This window comes from Cibotium barometz, chromosome 9, assembly GCF_041138505.1.
Source record: "Cibotium barometz isolate CiBa-2024 chromosome 9, ASM4113850v1, whole genome shotgun sequence".
Taxonomy (NCBI): Eukaryota; Viridiplantae; Streptophyta; class Polypodiopsida; order Cyatheales; family Cibotiaceae; genus Cibotium; species Cibotium barometz.
The window spans coordinates 3,473,713-3,496,903 of NC_141054.1; the positions used below are offsets into that span (position 1 = coordinate 3,473,713).

General features: G+C 46.2%; 1 protein-coding gene across 2 annotated transcripts in view; it reads left to right on the forward strand.

The window, feature by feature from the left end:
- Positions 1 to 278: 278 nt before the first annotated feature.
- Positions 279 to 23,191, forward strand: part of ECR1 (E1 C-terminal related 1) — a 28,599-nt gene continuing 5,686 nt past the window's right edge. The window contains exons 1-2 of one of the 2 annotated variants that reach the window (XM_086802368.1): positions 279 to 699; positions 791 to 954. In XM_086802368.1, the coding sequence (XP_086658494.1) occupies positions 610 to 699; positions 791 to 954 (254 nt within the window). In that variant the 5' untranslated portion in view covers positions 279 to 609. The remainder of the gene's footprint in view (positions 700 to 790; positions 955 to 23,191) is intronic. The other variant, XM_086802367.1, reaches the window with a different exon arrangement.

Sequence of the window (23,191 nt, forward strand, 5' to 3'; positions counted from 1 at the left end):
TAAACATACATGTGTATATGTATGTATGTATATGTATATATACTTACATATATGGGATAAAGTTTTCCAAGCTTGCCACCTGTTTTTTTTTTGAGGCTTCAGTACTATCTTTTTGATCTTAGCAGAATTATTACCTTGTCCATGCAATTGCCTAGAGTCTTAACACATGTGCAGGGTTGCTTCATTCCTTTGGTGATTGATAAACTGTAGGGACCTTTGGATCTTAGGAGAATTATTAGATTGTCCATATAGTTGCCTAGAGTCTCAACAAATGTGCAAAGTTGCTTCATTCCTTTGGTGATTGACCAAACTATAGGGACCTTTGGATCTTAGGAGAATTATTAGCTTGTCCATATGGTTGCCTAGAGTCTCAACAAATGTGCATGTGCGGGGTTGCTTCATTCCTTTGGTGATTGACCGAACTATTTCCCCGCAGCCAAATCCTCTCTCCCATGTGCTCCTCAAATCTTGTCGCTACACACAAATGCATGGCAAAACATACGAATGATATGTGTTGCCATGTAATATGTATATATAGCACGTTCAAAATTTGAACATAAGCTCGGACCCTTTCGCTGCCAGGCAGACACCCTAGCTAGGCTTTTCGGCATGGAGATGCAGGGAAGATGGCAGGACATCGACCGGCTGCTCCTGCGCGACGGAAACCTTGTAGGTCCTGGTTTCGAGCCTGGACCGGAGGTAAAAGCACCGCTCTCGTGCTTTCCAAAGAGAGACTGCTTTTTCTTTGTGTGGTTCGATTCTGCTCTGAGAGGTGTATTTTCTTACGCAGCTGAGAGAGGCTCTCCACAACGGTCTGAGGGTTCTGGTGATCGGAGCTGGAGGTCTGGGCTGCGAGCTCCTCAAGGATCTGGCCCTCTCCGGGTTTCGCAACATCGACGTGATCGATATGGACACCATTGACGTTTCCAACCTCAATCGCCAGTTTCTCTTCAGGTTTGGATCTTGCCAGTTTTGTCTCTTGACGTAACCCACTGCCATAGGCTGCTCTCTCTCATGGTGTGAAGTTTTGAAAAACCTCATTGTCATGGAAAATTACCAAATCTTCTCTTCTTCCAGTCATTCAGTCTCAAGATATGGTGTAGTTAACCACGTGGGGGAGGCCCGCCCCGGCAGGAACACCAGCAGGCTGAGAGTCAGTCTTACATGTGGATGTTTTGACATATACGTGTTGCCTTAGCCAGTTCGGAGAGGGCCTCCCCTATCCAGCTTGTAGAAGAGCTGAGATTTCAGGTCCTAGGAATGTAAGTCTCCTTCCCGTGAGTTCTTACGAGATCTTAAACAGCAGTCAGGTCGTATTTTCATTGGCGACAATTCCACTATGCCAATTCATAGTGAGGGCAGGATGGAGATCATTCCCGATGGTAGAGGGGGGAAGCATTCCTCTTGTGTTCTTTACATCCCCACACTTGGTTTTCATCTGTTGTCTCAGGGCACGAGGTTTGCAAGACTGGCTTTCGGGTGGAGTTTAAGGAGCATTCTGTTGCTCTATGGGACAGAGAAACAAGTTGTTTGGAAAGGCGGAGTGGAGATAAAGACTCTTCGAGTTGACAAAGGAGGAGAGTTTTCTTCCAATGCGTTTGTGCGGTTTTGTGTAGAATAGGGCATCAAGCGGGAGCTGGCCAATAGAGGTTTGCCTTCAGAGAATGGAGTAGTTGAGCGTAAGAACTGGACTGTGGTGGAGATAGCGAGGACGATGTTGGAGAATCGTGATCTTTCTTGTCCACTTTGGGGAGAGGTTGTGGCTACGGTTTTCCATATCCTCAACCGATCTTCGACGACTTCAGTATTGAACATGACTTCCTTCGAGGCTTATTTTCATATGAAACCATGTCTCCCATTTCCGTGTGTTCGGAGTGATGCATATGTTCACATTTCAAAGAAGCAGAGGGGAAAGCTTGACTTGAAGTCCCAGAAGCTTGTCTTTATGGGATATAACTCTCTTTCCAAAGGATACAGGTTGTATGACCCGGAGCGGAACGAGGTTGTCGACAACAGAGATATGGTTTTTGATAAGCATGTTTCAGCTTCCACTGTTGATGAGCCGCCACTTCTTAGAGACCCACGAGTTTGATGATGATTCCCAGTCGATTATTCTAGCTGGACAACCTCAGTCAGTTGAGGAGGTTGAGCTCGCGGCTGAAGATGAGCCCTCGCAGTAGGAGGAGGCTCCGCGTTTTGTTCGAGTATCCAGGTGGTTGTTAGACATCCTTCGGGAGTCAGGTGTTACGGAGCTTCCCTTCGAGTGGACCATAGAGGATGGATCTTGAAGATCGCAGACAAAAGTCATTCAGTGGAGCTCTTATAGGTAAACTATGCTTTGATGTCTCGTATCATGCGGGACAAAGAGCCCACTTCCGTAAAGGAAGCCCTTGCACAGGATACTTGGAAGAAAGCCATGCAAGTGGAACTGGATATTATAGAGAAGAATAAAACGCGGTAGTTGGTTCCGAGGTTGTCGAAATGGTCTGTCATTGGTGTCAAGTGGGTCTTTAAGACCGAGTATACGCCAGATGGATCGGTGGAAAAACACAAAGCCAGACTTGTGGCTAAGGGTTATGAGCAACGGCTTGGCATTGACTATGAGGATACCTTTGCACCAACAACGAGGATGACCACGATTCAAACCGTCCTTGTCTCTTCTCAATAGTGGCCGGTATATCAGATGGATGTGAAATCCGCGTTCCTTAATGGTGACCTGCAAGAGGAGGTGTATGTTGATCTGCGTCCAGGCTTTGAGGATCAAAGGGGATGGTTTACAGGTTGTGGAAGGTCTTGTATGGTCTTAAGCAGGCTCCCAGGGCTTGGAATCAGAAGATTGATTCCTTCTTGCTACGGATTGGATTTCAGAGATCAGTTGCAGATCCTAACCTATATCTTTGTTGGGAACCCAACATCCTGTTGTGGGTGTGCTGCCGTTTTTTAGTGTTTCCCCATTTTTTCTCACTTTCATGTATTTTTTTCATTTTTCCTGAGGTGTGGAGGGTTGTCGGTTGTCTTCTAATGCTGGAAGACTGAGGGTTGCTACTCGACTTATGATCTGGTCACCTGGCCGACTGCTTAGAGCAAGTCGTGAGCATCCCAGATGCTAGTCGTGAGCACATGTTGCTGTCGGCATGTTTTAGACTGGCCGACCAACCGCTTGGGGCCATATAAATTGGCCCCTTGCCCCCCACACTTCCCAGTTGTATATCCCGGGATGTTCTTGAGTGTATAATATATATAGTAGAGTTACATAGCTTCTCTCTCTCTCTCTCTCTCTTTCATTTGCGTTTTTCTCTCTACAGCAATTGTCTTCATTTCCGTTGTGCATTCTGATAGCCTAAAGTTGATAAAAACATTAAATAGCAGCTCCATTTTTTATCATCGCCACCCTCTCCTCTCTTTCCATACAGCTTAAGCACTTGCCCATCATCTCTATGTTGTTTCTGCATGTTGCCATGTACTTGTACAGCCATATAATTGCTACCATCCTTGCTTGCACTAGCTGTACTCTTGTGCTGTCTGGACAACCATGTTCTTGCATGTAGTTGCCTTGGTATCTGTAGTGCGTTCGTATAGACCCTGTTGAACCCTCTGACGTACTTAATGTTGCTGATTTCATCACGCCTTTGCATAGTCATTGATGTCACCATCTGTACCGGGTTGACTTCCTTGTGGTACCGGCTGTTGGACACTCATACTAGTGGTTGAGTTTTTCTATCGGCTTTGGCATCTCGTTTCTATTGTGGAGTTGCATGCGAACCTATTCCTGTGTCCAAGAGTTTATCCATATATATGTGATGTTTGGGCATGTGATAAAGGCCCAATTGTAACGTAAAGCATTGAAGAATTGTACCTAGATAACTTGACAAAGGAAAGGCCCTAGATAGTTTGTATTGGAAAACATTTTTCTCCTTGAGTAATAAATGTCGACCCATTCTAAGACCATATTAGGGAGTTTAGAAAAATCCCATTACTTTAGGAATTTACTTTTCAATATACTTTTTAGTGTATCTTTAGCATATCAAATCCAGAGTTATCGGAGAATGTGGATTTAGAATCTACTCTTCAAGAGCTTTCCAACGATATGTCAAATGAGCTGGTTTTAACAAAAGCTTAAAAGGGCTCACCGTGCCTCTATCTTTTTTATCTTGCAAAATGGGATGTGGAATTTTCCCAAACTCCCTTACTATGGACTTTTTTGACCCTAGTGCAGTATCATTGTATTTCAAGTTTTTGCTTGTGGATTTGGTGTTGTGGCTGAAACCTTAAGTATTTTAATGACATTAATAGCTATTGAGAGTGTCTGAAAACCTAGGATCAACAGTTACACAGTACTATTCCTTTAATTAGCCATGTGCATGTTTCTGAAGTGATAAAGATACTTGTTCTTAGACGAAGTGACTTGCATGAAGTGAGTATTGTGTAGAATACAACATAAAACAGTAGTTGTCTGACAAGAGAGATAAACCATTGCATTATGTGCAAAGACACCATCTAGGCTAGGTTGCTCTTGGCCATCCTTGAAGGCATGAAGCTATTTCAGGATAAAGATATAGTTGATGCTAATAACAATGCAATGCCTTTGACAAATCATGACAGCAGCCAATCAGTGAAAATGGCGAATGCATGTCAACATGTGTTCCTACATAAAATGGATGACTATCCTACAGTCCAAATCAGTCCATCATCCTCCCACTTGGAAGGTTCCAATCACATCCGTTGAATACCACATCATTCCAACAAAGCACAATGATTCCCACAAACATGTGTCTCATGTGCTTGGAAGCACCACTATCAAGAATCCACTCCTGAGTATCCCTGGCGGTGAAGCCAACTGCCTCCTCGCTCGAAGAAGATGAAGCATCTGTGTCCAAAATCTCCAAGTGCACAAAGGCTGGAGTCTTTGTAGCTGAAGCTGAAGAATTAGCGCTCTTACCATTATTCCGCTTGGGACACTTTCTCCAATAGTGGCCTTTCTTGCCACAATTGTTACAAGTCTGCTTGGCCTTCAGTTTCTCACGGTCTGAATCGGGCTTCTTCTCAGAAGACTTCTCTGACGAAGACTTTCCTTTGCGCTTGTTGTTGTTACGGCCTTTCTACCGTTGGCCAGTCAAGGCCTCAGAACCTCCGCCCTGTGGAGGGTTCGTAAATCGCTCTTCTTGGTCCAAGACCATGGGCACAACCTCCTCCCACGTGATGGTGCTGAGCCTGCCATTGGTGATCAAAGATGAGTAAAATGCTGAGTACTAAGAGGGCAAATGGGATAGCAACGTGATGGCCATATCCTATGATGATATCTCTTTCCTTGCGTGGAGAACCTCCTTCTAAAGAGCCTGTAACTTGTTGATGTGCTCTCGCATTGCGACGACTTTGCAAGATTCATCACCCGCATCTGAACTTCCAAGGAGATCCTCTTCATGGGTGATACCCTATTGTACAGAGAAGCCAAATGCTACCAAATCCCTCTGGCTAGCATCATATGCTTTATGTGATTGATCACTTGTGGTGTGCAATTTAGGTAGATGAAAGAACGGACACGGGCATTGACACGATTCCATAACTGTGCTTGAGCATCCCCTTCCTTCCATATAGAGGGTAACTCCCCGTCTTCCAACTCCGGCCGTGGAACACCAACAACAATGAAATCAGCCAAGTCATCAGACTCCAAAATGGACTCCATCATTATCTTTCATATGCCGTAGTTATTCTCGTCCAACCATTGGTCCATCGGGAACTTGGAGAGTGTTGGGATCTTCATGTGCTTCTCAGCCATCACAAGCAAGTCTGCCATCTCAAGGGTTCACAAGGTCTTGTGAAGGGAGGGTGCGTGGGAAAAAAGAAGAAGAGGTTGCAAATAATATGCAAAGTGGTTGTCCAACGGTTATGGCCGCCTTCTACCCGATCTCCAAGTTCCGAACAGCCCAGGCAATCTCCAATCAGCACCTCAAATCAGCAAACCCTCGATGTCCCATTGTCTCCAAGCTTCAAGCCACCTGGGACTATGATATCATATCAGAATGCACAATGGAAATGAAGACAACTGCTATAGAGAGCAAAATGTAGATGAAAGAGAGAGAGAGAAGCTGTGTAACTCTGCTATATACACTCAAGAAAATCCCGGGATATACAATTGGGAAGTGTGGGGTGCAAGGGGCCATTTTATATGGCCCCAAGTTGCTGGTCGGCCAGTCTAAAACAGGCCGACAAGCAGCATGTGCTTACGACTAGCATCTGGGATGCCCATGACCTGCTCTAAGCCAGTCGGCGAGGTGCCTGTAGTCGGCCAGGACACTAGGTCATAAGTTGGGTAGCAACACTCAGTCGGCTAGCATCAGAAGACAGCCGACAACCCTCCACACCTTAGGAAAAATGGGAAAAATACATGGAAGTGAGGAAAAATGGGGAAACACCAAAAAACGGGTAGGCGCACCCACAACAGAGGCCTTGGTGTAATATACAGATAGGAGATGACTACTAACATAGGTAAGGTAGGCCATGCATAATAACAAGAAACGACAACCAAAAATGTGAAAGCTCTATTTTTTGTTTGTGCTCACCCATGTCCAAGCCCAAGGGGTCCTACAAAAGGCAAGTGGAGGGTAGGTTCCAAGCCATTTGTCATGTGCACACATGGATATGGCTGGTTTTCCAAGCTAAATCCTGATTGGGCAGTAGATAAACAAAGGTTTAGAGGAATAACGAGGCCTTTACAGGCACCGAAAGTTGTTCCCTGGGACATAGACCTTGGCGGCCAAGCTTATGAGGTGTCGGCAACATTTTATAACATTTTATGTATTTATTTGTTCCATGGAACTAGCGGACGAGTTGGGAAATGCTTCCAAATGCCTGTAAAAGGCAAGATCAAGATTCATTGTGATTCATCTCCCCTCGGATGGGGCAGGTCTATGTAGGCTTTATGTTTCTTCTTGTGGAAGGCCAAAGACCATAGGTTTTGTACTGTCTTTGTGTACTATATAATATGTTGAAAACACAACCATCTCTCTCTCTATATTTGTGTCTTGCATCAGGATGTTCCTATCTCAGTGTTTAGGGCTGAAAAAAGACACAGAGCTTCTGCACATGTAACATTGGTATCAGAACTTCAGGCTGATTTTGAGATAGTGTTGCTGTCCATGTCCCACCTATACCCTTACTGCATCGTGCATGGATGAAATCATCGCATGTGTCTTAATCTTTTGGGATGTGGTGACCATGCAACATTGTAACAACATCTGGCTCAAGCAAGGCTAAGTGCTGAAAGTGTCCCAGGAAGGTGCACAAGTCCAAGGAGAGTAACATAGCGAGGGTAGAAATCCCATGGGGTTGGTCGGTATTAGCAAAACCCAAGGGAATGGCAGCCTTGAGGGTGAGATGTCATTTGGGGTACGATCTGGGTGGCTTGCTCTATGATGGGAGCAATCCACTCCAACTTCCCAATGTCCTTGTTGAGAAGATTGTTGAGGCATTGTACCATGCATACGGAAAAGGTGATGTGGAAATGTGTGAGTCAACAATCTACCAGTTGTTGCCTTGTTTGCATTTTCTCCATTAGCTACAAACTGGATCACCTTCTCTGCACCCACTTCTTGTATGGCTCTTGACCACTCCTGGAAAAGTGCTTCTGCACTCTTCCTTGTCTCCGATGCATCATGCGATGAGATGAAGTACGATTTCCTTTTCGAATAGGCAATGACACTATGAATGGATCGGACTGAATGTTGCTCCACCCACGAAACTCCTCTCGTCTTGACTAAGTACAGAACGCTATGCCTTGTCCATGCTGATGAAGCACGTGCGCTCGAATACGAGTTGCACTACTTGTCTTTGCAAGGAGACAATATTTGCACGTCCACTTTTTCGTGCCTCTTGTTTTGTAGGCACCCTTTGTCAATACCTCATTTGTCAAATCCCCGTAGGATCACCTTGTAGAACGCTCCACGCACAAGACTCGAAGCATGCACACAAACCAAGCAAACGTGGAGGGGGTGGAGGCCTGACTCACCTCCCAACTTTGACAGCCGTGGGCAAGCCCACAAGTCTTGGCTGCCATACTTAGCTGCATGCCCGTTAGTCTATCCCTAGCCCCCAACTCGCCAATCATCTGTCAGAATACGCAGCGGAGATGATGACTAGATTTGGGAACACGAGCAAAAAACGCATGCAAAAAAACAGCACAAGAGAGAGAGAGATGTAGGCGTGTAACTCTGCTCTGATATACACAAGAAGATCCCGAATATGATACAAATATGGTATGGGGGCTGGGGGCCTATATATATGCCCCTAGGAGAGCAGTCGGCCAGCATAGGAAGTGCCCACGACTGCTGAAAAATGTCCACGACTGCATAAATGCAGTCGGCCAGCAGAAAAGTGCCCACGACTGAGAAACTGCAGTCGGCTAGTAGTCCAGTAGCCCATGACTCATGTGTATACAGTCAGCCAGTACTGGAGTGCTCCTGGCATCCTCTGGCAACCCTCCCCACCATTGGAAAAATGGGAAAAAATAGGGGAAAAATACGGGGAGTGAGGAAAAATGATAAAACACCTGATAAGGGCCCCACAACAAAGGCCTTGGTGTATAAAACTAGACAGGAGATGACTTCTAACACCCCCTCTCAGCTCCTGGCTGTGAAACCAACCGCTGGGAGCTGGGTGCCGCCTGAGCAAATCCTGAGAGAGCGACTTCGTGAAGAGGTCCACCGTATTGTCCTCCGTCGAACAGAACTCTAGCAAGATGTCATCAGCAACAATCTGTTCACGAACAAAGTGCCTCTGGATGACCATGGGTTTCTCCAGTGGAAGCCCAAACCTGCTCTGCATCCTCACCACCTCACAAGCAGCATCACAAGCAGCCCGGTACTCTGCCTCTGTTCTCGACAAGGCAAAAGATGACTGTCTCCAACTGCTCCGTAAAATTGCTCTTGGGCCTGAAGTAGATCCCCTCGTGTCCGGATCTCCTCCCCAAATCGAGTCACTCCAACCGTGGAGTCGGACTCCATCCAACAATCCCCCTCCTGTGTACAAGAGTCCCTGATCCTTCGCATGCCGCAGAAACCACAGGAAACGCAATCCTGCCTCTCCCAAAGAGACATCTGCAACCATGAGCTCAACTGCCTCATCAGGAAGCTCCCGTCCAATCTGGTGTCCATCAACCAGATCAATGAACCATACAGCTTCTGAGTCACAGAGACATCACACTGCTCACAAGGATCAACACCTGTTACGGTGCACAAACAAGTCCTCGAAACCTGATGAAACCTGTCAACCACCCCCTCTGAATCCGGAACCACAAAGCCTGGAGAAACCACCTCCTTTTGCAAGTAATCACCTGCCACCTTCCTGGCTTTCCGAAAGGTCCCCGTGGAAAGAACATCCTCAACAACAGGAAGTTCTATATTCCGAACACTACGAGACATCAGAGCATAAGTGACCTGTTCAGCTTCCTCTGACTGACAAACACAAGAACTACCAACATTAGTACTGGAAAGTTCGTGCCAACTGCTGCCATCTACTGGTAAGCTATCCACCATCTGGTCCCGGAAAGCCTGTACCTGTAGCGTATCCACACACAAGTGGCCATTACCAGACTGCCACTCATCACAAACCTGAGGACGTGGGAGAGAGAGTGCTGAAAGCTTGTAAACTCCATTCTCCACTCCGCCTTCCCAAACCACTTGGCCTGTTGCTTTGTCCCGGAGAGCAACAAAATGCTCATCAAACTCCACCCGTATGCCAGTCTTGCAAACTTGATGCACTGACAACAGATGAAAATCAAGTGCCGGAACATACAACACCTGGGAGGAATGCTTCCCCCCTCTGCCATCGGGAACTATCTCCATCCTGCCCTCACTGTGAACTGGGATAGTGGACGTATCCCCAGTAAGAATATGACCAGAAAGCCTGCAGAGATCCTGTAAACCGGAATGGGAAGGAGTCATGTTCCTGGAAGCACCACTATCGAGAATCCACTCCCGAGTATCCGTTGCGGAGAGTCCTCCAATCTCCTCCCTGCCTGAAGAAAATGAAACATCGGTGTCCACCACCTCCAGGTGCACAAAAGCCGGAGTCTTCATGATTGCTGCTGAGGAATCTTCACCCTTCTCGGTCTTCTGCTTGGGACACTGCCTCCAATAGTGGCCTTTCTCGCCACAATCATTACATGTCTTCTCTGCCTTCAGTTTCTCGCGGTCAGCGTCGGACTTCTTCTTAGAAGACTTCTCCGATGAAGCCTTCCCTTTGCCCGAGTTACGGCCTTTCGACCGTTGGCCAGTAAAGGCCTCCGAACCTCCACCGTGAGGAGGGTTCGTGAATCGTTCCTCCTGGTCCAGGACCATGGGCACAAGCTCCTCCCACGTGATGGTGCTGAGCCTGCCACTGGTAATCAAAGACGAGTAAAATGCTGAGTACGAAGAGGGCAAGTGTGACAGCAACGTGATGGCCATGTCCTCTGACGATATCTCCTTCCCAGCTTGAAGAACTTCCTGCTGAAGAGCTTGCAGCTTGTTAATATGCTCCCGCATCGTCGACGACTTTGCAGGGCTCAGAACCCGCATCTGTACTTCCAAGGAAATCCTCTTCATGGGCGATACCTTGCTGTAAAGTGAGGCCAAATGCTGCCATATACCTCTGGCCAGCGTCATGTGCTTTACATGATTGATTACCTGTGGTGTGCAGTTGAGGAAAATAAACGAACAGACCCTGGCGTTGACACGATCCCACATCTGTGTCTGGGCCTCCCGGTCCTTTCGGATCGACGGCAACTCCCCTTCCTCTACTGAACACCAACGACGACGAAATCGGCGAGGTCGTAGGACTCCAGAACAGATTCCATCATCACCTTCCATATGCTGTAGTTGCTCCCGTCCAACTGACGGTCCACCGGGAACGTGGGGAGTGTCGGGATCTTCACGTGTCTCTCAGCCATCTCAAACAGATCTGCCATAGCGGGGATGTACTCTGAAAAGGGTGGGTGGGTGGGAACAAAGAAGAACTAAAACCTGCAAGTGGCTGTCCAGCAAATCAGCCTGCCTTCCTCTTGCTTCTCCTCTTCCCGAACAGTCGAAAACAGTCCACCAATCAGCCACAAAACAGTCCCCCTCTTGCTCACACAAATCCCAAGACCTATCTAGAGCCTAGGGCTCTGATACCATGTCAGAATACGCAGCAGAGATGATGACCAGATCTGGGAACACGAGCAAAAAACGCATGCAGAAAAACAGCACAAGAGAGAGAGAGATGTAGGCGTGTAACTTTGCTCTGATATACACAAGAAGATCCCGAATATGATACAAATATGGTATGGGGGCTGGGGGCCTATATATATGTCCCTGGGAGAGCAGTCGGCCAGCATAGGCAGTGCCCACGATTGCTGAAAAATGTCCACGACTGCATAAATGCAGTCGGCCAGGAGAAAAGTGCCCACGACTGAGAAATTGCAGTCGGCCAGCAGCCCAGTAGCCCACGACTCATGTGTTCGTAGTCGGCCAGCACTGGAGTGCTCCTGGCATCCTCTGGCAACCCTCCCTACCACTGGAAAAATGGAAAAAAATAGGGGAAAAATACGGGGAGTGAGGAAAAATGATAAAACACCTGATAAGGGCGGGCACACCCACAACAAAGGCCCTGGTGTATAAAACTAGACAGGAGATGACTTCTAACATCATCTTGCCTAGAGGCAAGCTTCCCCAAGCCTCGAAGCTAGTCTTGTGTGCGTGTAGCATACGTTAGATACTCACTATGCACATGACATACCTAGGGTGTCCAGCAGAAGGGGTGTCGTGACACTCCTTAAGAATCTTGGACCTAATGTCCTGGATCTGTGGTACACAAATTTTGTCATAATGGAATAGTAAACCATTCCGAATTATCCACTGACCTCCTACGGCCTGAATGGTAGGCTGCTCAGTCATCACTGACTCTTGGTCAATTAATGAGCTTCTGTCCTAGATCTTTTGCCAATATGGACCAAAATAACTATCAGTCTTGCAAAGCTCTCTCAATGACTGAAATAAGTCTGTAGAAATCTCGATGAACAACAAAGTATTCACCTCTCTAATTCGACTAAGCGCATCTGCGACACTATTCATGGATCCTTTTCAATAACGAATCTCAAAATTAAAAGCTTGCATTAACTCAGCCCATCGAGCTTTCCTTCCTCTCAAATCATCTGCATCACACACATACTTGATTGACTGATGATCAGTCAAAACGATAAACTTGGAGCCATATAAATAATGTCTCCAAATCTTGAGGTGTGAATGACAGTATAAAGCTCCTTCTCAAGGGTTGGCCAACGAGATTGAGTGTTTTCTAGCTTTCTACTCTCGAAAGCAATAGGTCTATCATCTTAGAATAGAGTAGTCCCGATAGCATAGTCACTGGCATCAGTCTCAAGAACATAAGGTCTACTAGGATCGGGTAGTGCTAAGATAGGTGCTTTCTTGACTTTATCTTTCAAAAGTCTGAAGGCCATATCCAAAGCGTTATTCCAAGTGATAGGTTGATTCGACTTACGTCCACAACCTTTCAACAAGTTGGTCATCGGTAGTGTGAGCTGAGAGTATTTCCAAAGAAAAAAAACAAAACCGAGAAAAGAACAAAGTTGTCTCACCGTTTGCAGTATAGGCCAAGCTAGGACCTTCTGAACTCGGTCATAGTCAATGCTCAACCCATCTCTAGTGATCTTGTATCCCAAGTTAATGATTTTTGTCATAAAAAACTCACATTTACTTAATTTAGCATATAGTCGATTCTGTCTTAGAATAGTTAAGACAATCGTGAGGTGTCTAACGTGATCCTCAAGAGTACGACTATATACCAAAATATCATCCAGGAACACCACCACAAATTTTTCCAAATATTCACGAAAAAGATTGTTCATCATTTGCTGGAAAGTGGCTAGAGCAATGGTTAAACCCAAAAGGTAATACGAGAAACTCGTAATGGTTTTTTCGACATGTCTTTAATACGCATCTGGTGATAGTCAATACGCAAATCTATCTTTGTGAAATACTTCGCTCCGACTAATCGGTCAATCAGGTCATGTGATCTAGGGAGAGGATAACGGTTCTTAATTGTCAGCTTGTTCAATCTCTTGTAATCTACACACATTCTCCAGGTGTTGTTCTTCTTTCTCCTAAGTAACACAGGTGAATCCCAAGGTGATTTACTTGGATGGATTGGGCCCATCCTCAAATAATCTGCGAGTTGTTGGGCCAACTCATCTTCCTTAGCTTGGCTCATCCTGTAAGGTGGAATACTAACAGGTTGGGCACCAGGGACCAAGTCAATATGATGATCTACTATCCTTTCGGGTGGTAAGCCCGATGGCAGTTACTTAGGAAATACATCTTGAAACGAATCAAGTATCTTCTTTAATTCTTTGCTTTCAAACACACTTAATTTATTGACATCCATAGAAGGTATGAGAAATGAAGAAAGTGGAATCAAGACACAGTGAAAAGCAGTATACAAAGAAGAATCCATTATATTTCCAAAATCAACGGTATTTACAAGAGGTCCCTGAGAGGGATGTATACAATCACCTAAGATATAATACTGGGTGTTCTTATGTTCAAAAGAAAAAGTATGACTAGACCAATCTATCTGGACTTGAAGGGTCTTAAACCACTCAATCCCTAATAACAATTCAACATTCTCTAGATGCATAACATAGGACTCCAGAAGATCTTCGTAGTCCTGAATCCGGATTGGTAGCTTCTCCACCTTTCGATCCCACACTTGCTGACCCGTAGGTAGGCGTACATCATAGGTATGATCGCTAGGTGTTGTGTCAAGACTCAATTTTTGCACAAGTTTGTAATTAACAAAGTTGTGTGAGCTGCCAGGGTCCAGAAGAATATGGATTCTATGGCTAGTCACTTTGATGGGGAGAAAACCAGAATTAGGGTTTAGAGTTCATTCATGGGAGACATACACAGAGAAGCAAGGGAGAGAGAGAGAGAGTTGTGGGGATAAGTCAACTCATCAATGGCATGAGTGTGTGACTCCCCTATCACACATGTATATTGCACTAGTACACATAGTGCACTTAGTACATTAAAAGTACTAAGTGTACTATGTACTATAACTTATGGGCTTGTACACACTATAAGGGTGGGCATAACGCCTTTACCCCAACAACCTCCCACTTAAAGGCAAAGTGCCCTTAAGTAAAGGAAAAGAAAAATCAGCATGTACATGATAATATACAAGGCCATATCAAGGCTGAAACTGGCCTCATCCAATGCCCATCAAGTGTCTGCAATGAGCAAACCGCTCCGGAGGCAAACTCTTTGTCAACAGATCAGCCGGGTTGTCATCCGTGTGAATCTTAACAAGCTGAATTTGCTTGTTCTCTATCACCTCTCTGATGAAGTGATACTTCACATCCACATGCTTCGTCTTTGCATGAAAGACAGGGTTCTTTGCCAACTGGATGGCACTCTGACTGTCACAATGCAACAATGGAATATCCCCTGTATAGCCCAAATCAACCACTAACCGAGATAGCCATAATGCCTCCTTGCAAGCCTCTGTGGCTGCAATATACTCGGCCTCTGTAGTAGATAAGGCAGTGCACTTCTGCATCCTGGATATCCATGACACAGCACCTCCTGTGAATGTAAACACATAACCGGTAGTAGACTTCCGGTTATCTGGATAACCGGCATAATCCGAATCCGTGTAACCATGCACTAATGCATCCTGTTTGCCAAAGCAAATGCACATATCCTGTGTGCCCTTCAGGTATCTCATGACACCTTTCACTGCTTCCCAATGCTTTTTGCCAGGGTTGGCCATGTATCTAGAAACCACTCCCACTGCAAATGCAATGTCCGGCCTAGTAGCAACCATGGCATACATGAGACTGCCACAAGCTGAAGCATACGGAATCTTGGCCATATCAGCCCTGTCTCTATCTGACTGTGGGCTGTCCATAGCACTGAGTTTCACATATGGAGGCAAAGGAGTACTAGCCTTCTTCCCCCCGTCCATATTGAACCTCTGCAAGACTTTGCCAATGTATTCCTTCTGAGACAAATACAACACATGCTGATTTCTGTCCCGAAGTATCCGCATACCCAAGATGTGATTAGCATCACCCAAATCCTTCATATCAAAGGTTTGATGCAGCCTCTGCTTCAAAGCATCCATCTCTTTACGAGATTTCCCGGCAATCAACATATCATCAACATACAAAATGAGAATCAATAGACTGCCATCCAAAGCTTTCTTGGTGTACAAGCAGTGATCTATGTCACTTCTCCTGAATTTCTGAGATTTCATGAATGTATCAAATTTATGATACCATTCTCTTGGTGCCTGTTTGAGCCCATAAAGACTCTTTTTCAGCTTGCATACAAGCTTTTCCTTTCCACTTACTGCATAACCCTCTGGCTGCTGCATATATATCTCCTCATGGAGATCACCGTGAAGAAAAGCAGTCTTCACATCCATCTGAATCAAGTCCAGATCATCATGCGCTACCAAAGCCAACACAGCTCTAAGTGTGGTCATTTTGACCACTGGAGAGAAGATCTCATCAAAGTCCACACCATATTCCTGCTTGAAGCCCTTAGCCACTAACCTGGCTTTGTATCTTGGCTTTGCATCTGGTGCAACTTTGAGCCTGTATACCCACTTGCATGGCAAAACCTTCTTGCCTGCAGGCAAATGCACCAACTTCCAAGTTCCATTTTTATGCAGAGAATCCATCTCTGACTTCATGGCACGCTCCCATAGAGCCTTGTCTGCCCTCTGTAAAGCCTCTTTGTAACATGAGGGCTCCCCACAGTCAGTAAGCATCAAATAGTCAACCCCTGGAACAAACCTGTCAGGGGCTCTGGAGGGTCTTGTGGACCTCCGTACCCAATGACCATCATTTGCAGGTTGCTGTCCAGCCTGCATATCACCCATTGGTGGCTCCTGTTCCATGCCATAAGGCTGAATAATCATGCCCGGTATCTCCTCTAACTGTGGTATATCCATAGGGATATCTTCTGCCATCTCTGGCTGTCCATTTGGACCATTTTCAGCACCATTTAAGGGCTGGTTTTCCTGCTGTAATGGCTGATTTACAGCCCTTTGTTGTTGTCCATGATGTCCATCATCATCAAAGATGACTCTGCCAGGCTCCTGTTGCCTTGCAGGCTCCTTATACATGCATGTTTCATCAAAAATGACATCATTGCTGCGTATGATCTTTCTATTCATGGGATCCCAAAGTCTATACCCTATTTCACCTCTGTCACCATATCCTAGGAATATGCATTTGTGAGACTTAGGATCAAGTTTGGTGCGCATTTCCCTGCGTATGTGCACGTACGCAACGCAACCAAACACTCTCAAGTGCTTGTATGACGGAGGCTTCCCTGTCCATACTTCCTCTGGCACTTTCCCACCAAGCCTCGTGTTAGGTGACCTATTTATAAGGTGAACGGCTGTCATAACAGCTTCAGCCCAAAAACCATGAGGTAATGCAGCATGTGACAACATAGAACGGACCTTCTCCTGTATGGTCCTGTTCATCCTCTCTGCTGTCCCGTTTTGTGGAGGATCATAAGGAGTAGAGAGCTCCCTCTTGATGCCTTTAGCATCACAAAAGTCCTGAAACTGTTTGGACATATACTCTCCACCATTGTCGGAACGCAAAGCCTTCAGTGTTTTGCCAGTTTGATTCTCAACAAGAGCAACAAACTTCTCAAACACTGAGAATGTATCACTCTTCAAACGAAGAGGATAAACCCACACCTTGCGTGTGGCATCATCTATAAAAGACACAAAATATTTTGCCCCTCCCAAAGAAAGCTGAGACATCTCACATACATCTGTATGCACAAGCTCTAACTGAGCATCTTTCTGTCCAAGAGCTTTCTTGTGGGGGCACTGTAGTTGCCTACCATATATACAATGCTCACAAAATTGAAAACTTGAAAACTTTAGAGAAGGCAAGTAACCCAAACGAGACAATTGCTCCATTCCTTTGACACTCATGTGTCCCAACCGGCTATGCCACATAGAAATTTCCGGCAGCTCGGTTGCATTTACATTAGCATGGTGACAAACACCTGCATGCATAAAATAAAGAGTGTCCACCTTAGAGCCTCTGGCAACAACCAATGAGCCCTTACTAATCTTCCACTTTCCACTACCAAATGTGGTAACATAATCAGCATCATCAAGCTGTCCAGTAGAAAGCAGATTCTTCTTGATCTCAGGCACATGCCTGACATCATGGAGCATAAGCTGTGAGCCATCTGAAAATACAAGCCTTACATCACCTCTGCCAAGAATCTTGCATGCATGGTTATCACCCAAATAAACCACTCCTTCATTGCCAGCAGTGTACCTGACAAACAAGTCTCTGCAACCTGTGACATGAAAGGAGGCACCTGAATCAATGATCCATGAGTGCATACCATGACCACCTGTAAGAAGTGAATGGGCATCAAGTGAAGACGTAAAGAGGACCTCATCCTCACTGCCACCTGCATGTGACACATTGATTTCTTCGATCTTGACTCCACTTTTGCCCTTCGGCTTTACATCTTTGGCTTCATCCTTCTCTTTGTCTTTGCCTTTTCCTTTTTCTTTTTGATCATTTTTCCATTTGTAGCATTGTTTTTTGATGTGTCCCTTCTTGCCACAATAATGGCATTCCAAATCCTTTTTGGAGCGAGACTTGCTCCTTCCCCTTTCTTGGCTTTTTCCCCTTTGCTGGGATCTCCCACGTGCATTCATTGCATTGGACTTTCCCACAGAGTTGTTTTTCCTGTTCATCTCTTCTTGAAGAAGAGCACCCTCAACATCTGCATATGACAGCATAGCATGCGAATTGCTAGTGGCTGTCCTGAATGTGTCCCAACTCTCTGGCAAAGTGCATAACAAAAAAGTGGCTTTGAACTCATCGTCCATTGCCAACTTTTGATTGATGACCTGGCTGACAATACCATTAAACTCATTTAGATGGGCTGTCATAGATGCCCCTTCCTTCATCTGAAGGCCTATGAGTTTCTTCAACAATACACTTTGCTTGAGGCACTTTGTTGGGCATACAAGTCCTGCAATCTCTGCCACATTCCCCAAGCTGTCTTCTCTTCACGAATGCTGAAAAGTAATGAGTCTGACACAGACAACATGATAGTAGATCTTGCCAGCTCATCCATATCTTCCCACTCTTCAGCAGTAAGAGAAGCGGGCATCACACCCCTTTCTTTGATAGGCTTGTGCTGTTTTTTCTGAAGCAACACATTGTAGCACTGGGTTTGCCAAATATCATAATTCTGCGAGCCTTCAAGCTTCTTGATGTGAAGCAATGAAGAGCTCTCACCTGTGGTTGCCATAGCAAAATGCAACCTGTAAATGCCTGACTCCCTGCAAATGTGCAAACACTGCACCCAAGATGTGCAAACACTGCACCCAAAGCACACAAAGTGCTCACAAATGTTCTCCCAAGCTTTATCTCCCACTGCGGAAGCACAAATGCAACTTTTCTCCCACTTTATGTTATGAAAACACCAAAATCTGGTTGCTGCAGATTTTGGACAGCACCTTAAATGTGCTCTTTTGCCCTTCCAAAGTACTGTACAGCAGTACTAAGTGCTCACCAATGATGTACCAAACCTGTACCGGCAAGTTCAGCAGCTGAATTTGAACCTTTTGATCACTCAAAACAGTGTACAGCCATGCCAAAACATGCACAAAGCTGTGCCAAATCTGTACCAGCAGGTACAGTAGCAATAAATGCTCTCCTGGCTGTCCAAATGAGTGAAAATCAGACTTTTACAGTCTTGTACACTGCATAAAACAGTCCCGAACAGAAATTGGGCAAAAGCCCCTTGACTGCAAGCTGATTTCTGAAGATTCAAGGCATAAATGTCTTGCCTGCTGCTTTGCCAAGCTCAACAAGCATGAAAACTTGAAAAGCCCCTTGATTTAATATCAATTTCTGATCATACATGGTACATTGACGCACATGAAGGCATCCGGAGTGTTCACGATGCTTCCCCCTGGCCACATATACATCCAATACATGAAAGCCCCTTGATTTACAGGCACATTGAGTGCTTGTAAGGCATCAGCACATTATCCACAGCATCAAATGCGATTGCCTGCATGCAAATTAACCAAATCGGCACAAAAGCCCCTTGATTTGCACTGCAATTTGCTGCAATTTTGCCCAAATGTGCGATTTTTCACATCATACAGCATGTATGAGTGCTTAATTGCACAATTACATCAAAAGCCCCAAATTTCGACATCCAATTTCCTGCAAATTGAACCTGATTGTGACCAATTTCCTGCAAATTTAGCCTGATTGTGACCAATGTCACCCAATTTTGCCAATTTTGCTCAAAAAATTGAGCAATTGGGCACCTGTACCTGCTCAATTGTTGATTGTACTTGCTCAATTGCAAATCCCAAAAGAGAAATTGAGGCAAATACCTTGAAATTTCTGATTTTCCTTCAATTTGCAGGCTGTTGCAGGAAGAGGGGGCGTCGATTTTTGCTGTTGATGAGGTGCATGAGGTGCTGCACACACTGACTGTGTGGATGTTGAAGGTACTGCTGATGCGAGGACGACGTGCTGCTGGTGACTGCTGTTGAGCTGGCTGCGCCTGGTTGGTTGGGCAGCCCTCTGCGTTGCCTGATTGGGCAGCCCTCTGCTGGGCAGCGTGGCTGCTGCTGGGCAGCCCTCTTCTTGATTGCTTACGCCCAGCTGCTGGGCAGCGTGGCCCTACCTGGCTGAACCCCACGATCAGCTCCCACGCTCAACGTCACGCTAAACTGTTGTAGGTGCCTGGCTCTGTTGCCTACGTCCAGCAATAGCGGCCACCTATCCGCCTGCGTGTACCAGCCGGCGACTCACGTAGCCAACAAATAGACGCCCATCGCTAATACTGAAGTAAGCGTAAGTTGACGGGCGCCGGGGCCTAGTAGCCTTCGCTTCGCTTCGCGTGGTTTCGCTAGGTGATGACTACCTCTTCTGAACCTGCTTCGGCTCCTGCTGCTGCACTACTGCCGGAATGCTCCTTATCGCTACCAGCTGTGCAGCGCTTTGCTGCGCTGCCTGTCAGCTGATACCTGCAACACCCAAGCTAGCCTTCGCTTCACACACCTAGGCGAGAAGAACGATTGCTGCCTGTTGCGCCTGACTCCTTGCTCTGATACCAGTTGATGGGGAGAAAACCAGAATTAGGGTTTAGAGTTCATTCATGGGAGACATACACAGAGAAGCAAGGGAGAGAGAGAGAGAGAGTTGTGGGGATAAGTCAACTCATCAATGGCATGAGTGTGTGACTCCCCTATCACACATGTATATTGCACTAGTACACATAGTGCACTTAGTACATTAAAAGTACTAAGTGTACTATGTACTATAACTTATGGGCTTGTACACACTATAAGGGTGGGCATAACGCCTTTACCCCAACACACTTCTCCGTAAACTCAGAGAAGATCATGCAAGCCAAAAACTTAGAGTTGAATAGACAATCAGAACATGACCTAGGGCGAGAAAGTTGTCGTGTGCATAGTGTGTATCTAACGTGTGCTACACGCACACAAGACTAGCTTCGAGGTTTGGGGAAGCTTGGAGCTAGGCAGGCTTATTGACGAGCTGAGTTAGGGATAGACTAACGGGCGGGCACCCAAGTATGGACGGGTTTCTCTACCTACTGACTTGCTCGTTCACGAGGCATGCTCTGATACCACTGTCAAATCCCCATAGGATCTCGTGGAACGCTCTTGGTACAAGACTCGAAACCTATAAAAAAACCAAACAAACAAGACAGGGGTGCAGGCCTGACTCACCTCCCAACCACGACAGCCGTGGGCAAGCCCACAAGACTCGGCTGTCCCTACCGAGCCACCAGCTGAGCTAACTAGATGGACGTACCGACCAATCTCTATCTCGTGACGTCCCATACCGCCATGAAGCTACCCTCGCGGGCCTCGAGATTGCTGTCGGCCTCGGCTGCATGAAGCAAGTGCACGTCTGTACACTAGATCCAGGCTCCTGACCATAGAGCTCTCACAAAGTCACGCGAGACTCTATATGACTAATGACTAACCTTGGCCACCCTTTTATAGGCTCTTGGCCGGTCATCGGGCGTCCACACTTGGGCGCCCGCGAGGTCGAAGAAAAGGTATGAGTTCGAGAAGCTTGCTGTTTTTTCTGTGCATACTGTTGTTTTTCAGATTAAGTATGTTGTTTTTTCATCGAAGAAACCCGTGATTGTAGAGATTGTGGTCTAGTTGGGTTGGTTTGCTTTGCAAGAAGTAGGGCTTAGATGTTGAACAGTTTTGAAGACACAGAAAAATGAGCAAAAGCCTGTCGGCTGATTGTAAGAGAGAGAGAGAGAGAGAGAGAGAGAGAGAGAGAGAGAGAGAGAGAGAGAGAGAGAGAGAGAGAGAGAGAGAGAGAGAGAGAGAGAGAGAGAGAGAGAAGGTCGCCAGTTGTGGTGGTGTAGCGCTTGTATGCGCAGCCAGGTCACCCATCTGTAGTCGCAGGAGGGCCATGAACGTGTGCAGGCGCACGTAGGCGGGCCAAGAACGTGTGCAGGCGCAGGCAAGCGCTGGTACGCAGGCAGCTGTACGCTTAGGCGGTGCACACAGGTATGTGTGCAGTCACACACAAGCGCTAGTACGCGGGCAGCTGTACACTCAGGCGGGCCAGGTACGTGTGCAGGCACAGGTAAGTGCTGGTGTGCAGGCAGCAACGCCAGGCGAGTGGTTACAGTTGGATACTCGCGCAGGTAAACGCAGGCGGCAACGTACGCAGGTGGGTACACGCAGTCGTACGGGTGTCTTGACGGCACAGTAGGTAAAAGCGAAAGCAGGTAGCCGGGTGGAGGTAAAATTAGCTTTTGTTTAAAAAAGAAAACAAGGATCCACGCCATGCTACCTTGCTTTTCGCTTTTTTTTGGTTAAACCTTAGTAAAGGGATTAAAAAACCCACTTTATGCTTTATAGGTGTTTTTTTTTAAAGGAAACAGAATATATATATATATAAAATTAAAAAAAACACAAAAGCAAAAGCTAAAGATTGCTTTTGGGAAAACCTATATATTCTCCTTAAGCGGGCTTCCTGCCACACATCTCTCAAGCTCTCAAGCTCTCAAGCTCTCGAGTTCCCTAGCACTCTTATTGTGCAAGGTCAATTTTTCTCTCACCCAACCCTCTTCACGATGTCGACCCAAGAATCTGAGTTGGAGTCCAGTTCCCAATATTTGACGCACATGCTTTCCCTACAACAGTTCTAGACAAAGCATACCTCTCATACTCATCACTCACCATCAACTGCTTTAGGGCACTCGAAGACTTGAAGGGACCCCCAACATGAGGAAGTTGTATCCGAAGTGAGTGTTTGAATACTTGCGCAAATCTCTAGATGACTTCTGTCTGAACTCAACTAACAAGAAAGTGTGCCTATAAATGAAGAATACGATCTGGGTGGCTTGCTCTACGATGGGAGCAATCCAGTCCAACTTCCCAATGCTCGTGAGAAGATTGTTGAGGTAGTGCGCCATGCATACGGAAAATGTGATATGAGGAAATATGTCAGTCAACAATTTGCCGGCTGCCTTGTTCACATTCTCTCCATTAGCTACAATCTGGATCACCTTCTCTTCACCTACTGCCTGTATGGCTACTGACCACTCTTGGAAAAGTGCTTCTACACTCTTCTCTGTCTCGGAGGCATCATGCGATGAGATAAAGTAAGATTGCCCTCTGGAGTAGGCAATCACACCATGAATGGATTTGGATTGACTGTCGCTCCACCGATCTGCAATAAGTGTGATCCCACTCCTGTCCCAAGAGGACCTAACAATCTCTGTAGCTGCAGCAACTATGCCCTTCTCCTTCGCTAGTAAGGTGGTTCTCAATGCCTCTAATGATGGAGGAGTGTAGGTGGATCCATACTCTGCAATCTTGCGCACCATGTCCTTGAAGTACAAGCTACGAGCAGTTTGAAAGGCAATGGCGTCATGGTAGAAGAAGCACACAAAACTACCATCCACCTCCTCCTCCTTTTTTGGGTCCCATCTACTCTGAAGTGTACTTTGCCTTGAGCGAGCAGTACCCCTCGCGCCCATTGTTGGTATCCCTCGCGCCCATTGTTGGTGGTGGTGCTCCAAATGGACTTGCACTGGGTCGAAAAAATGATGGCATTCCACCAAATGAAGAC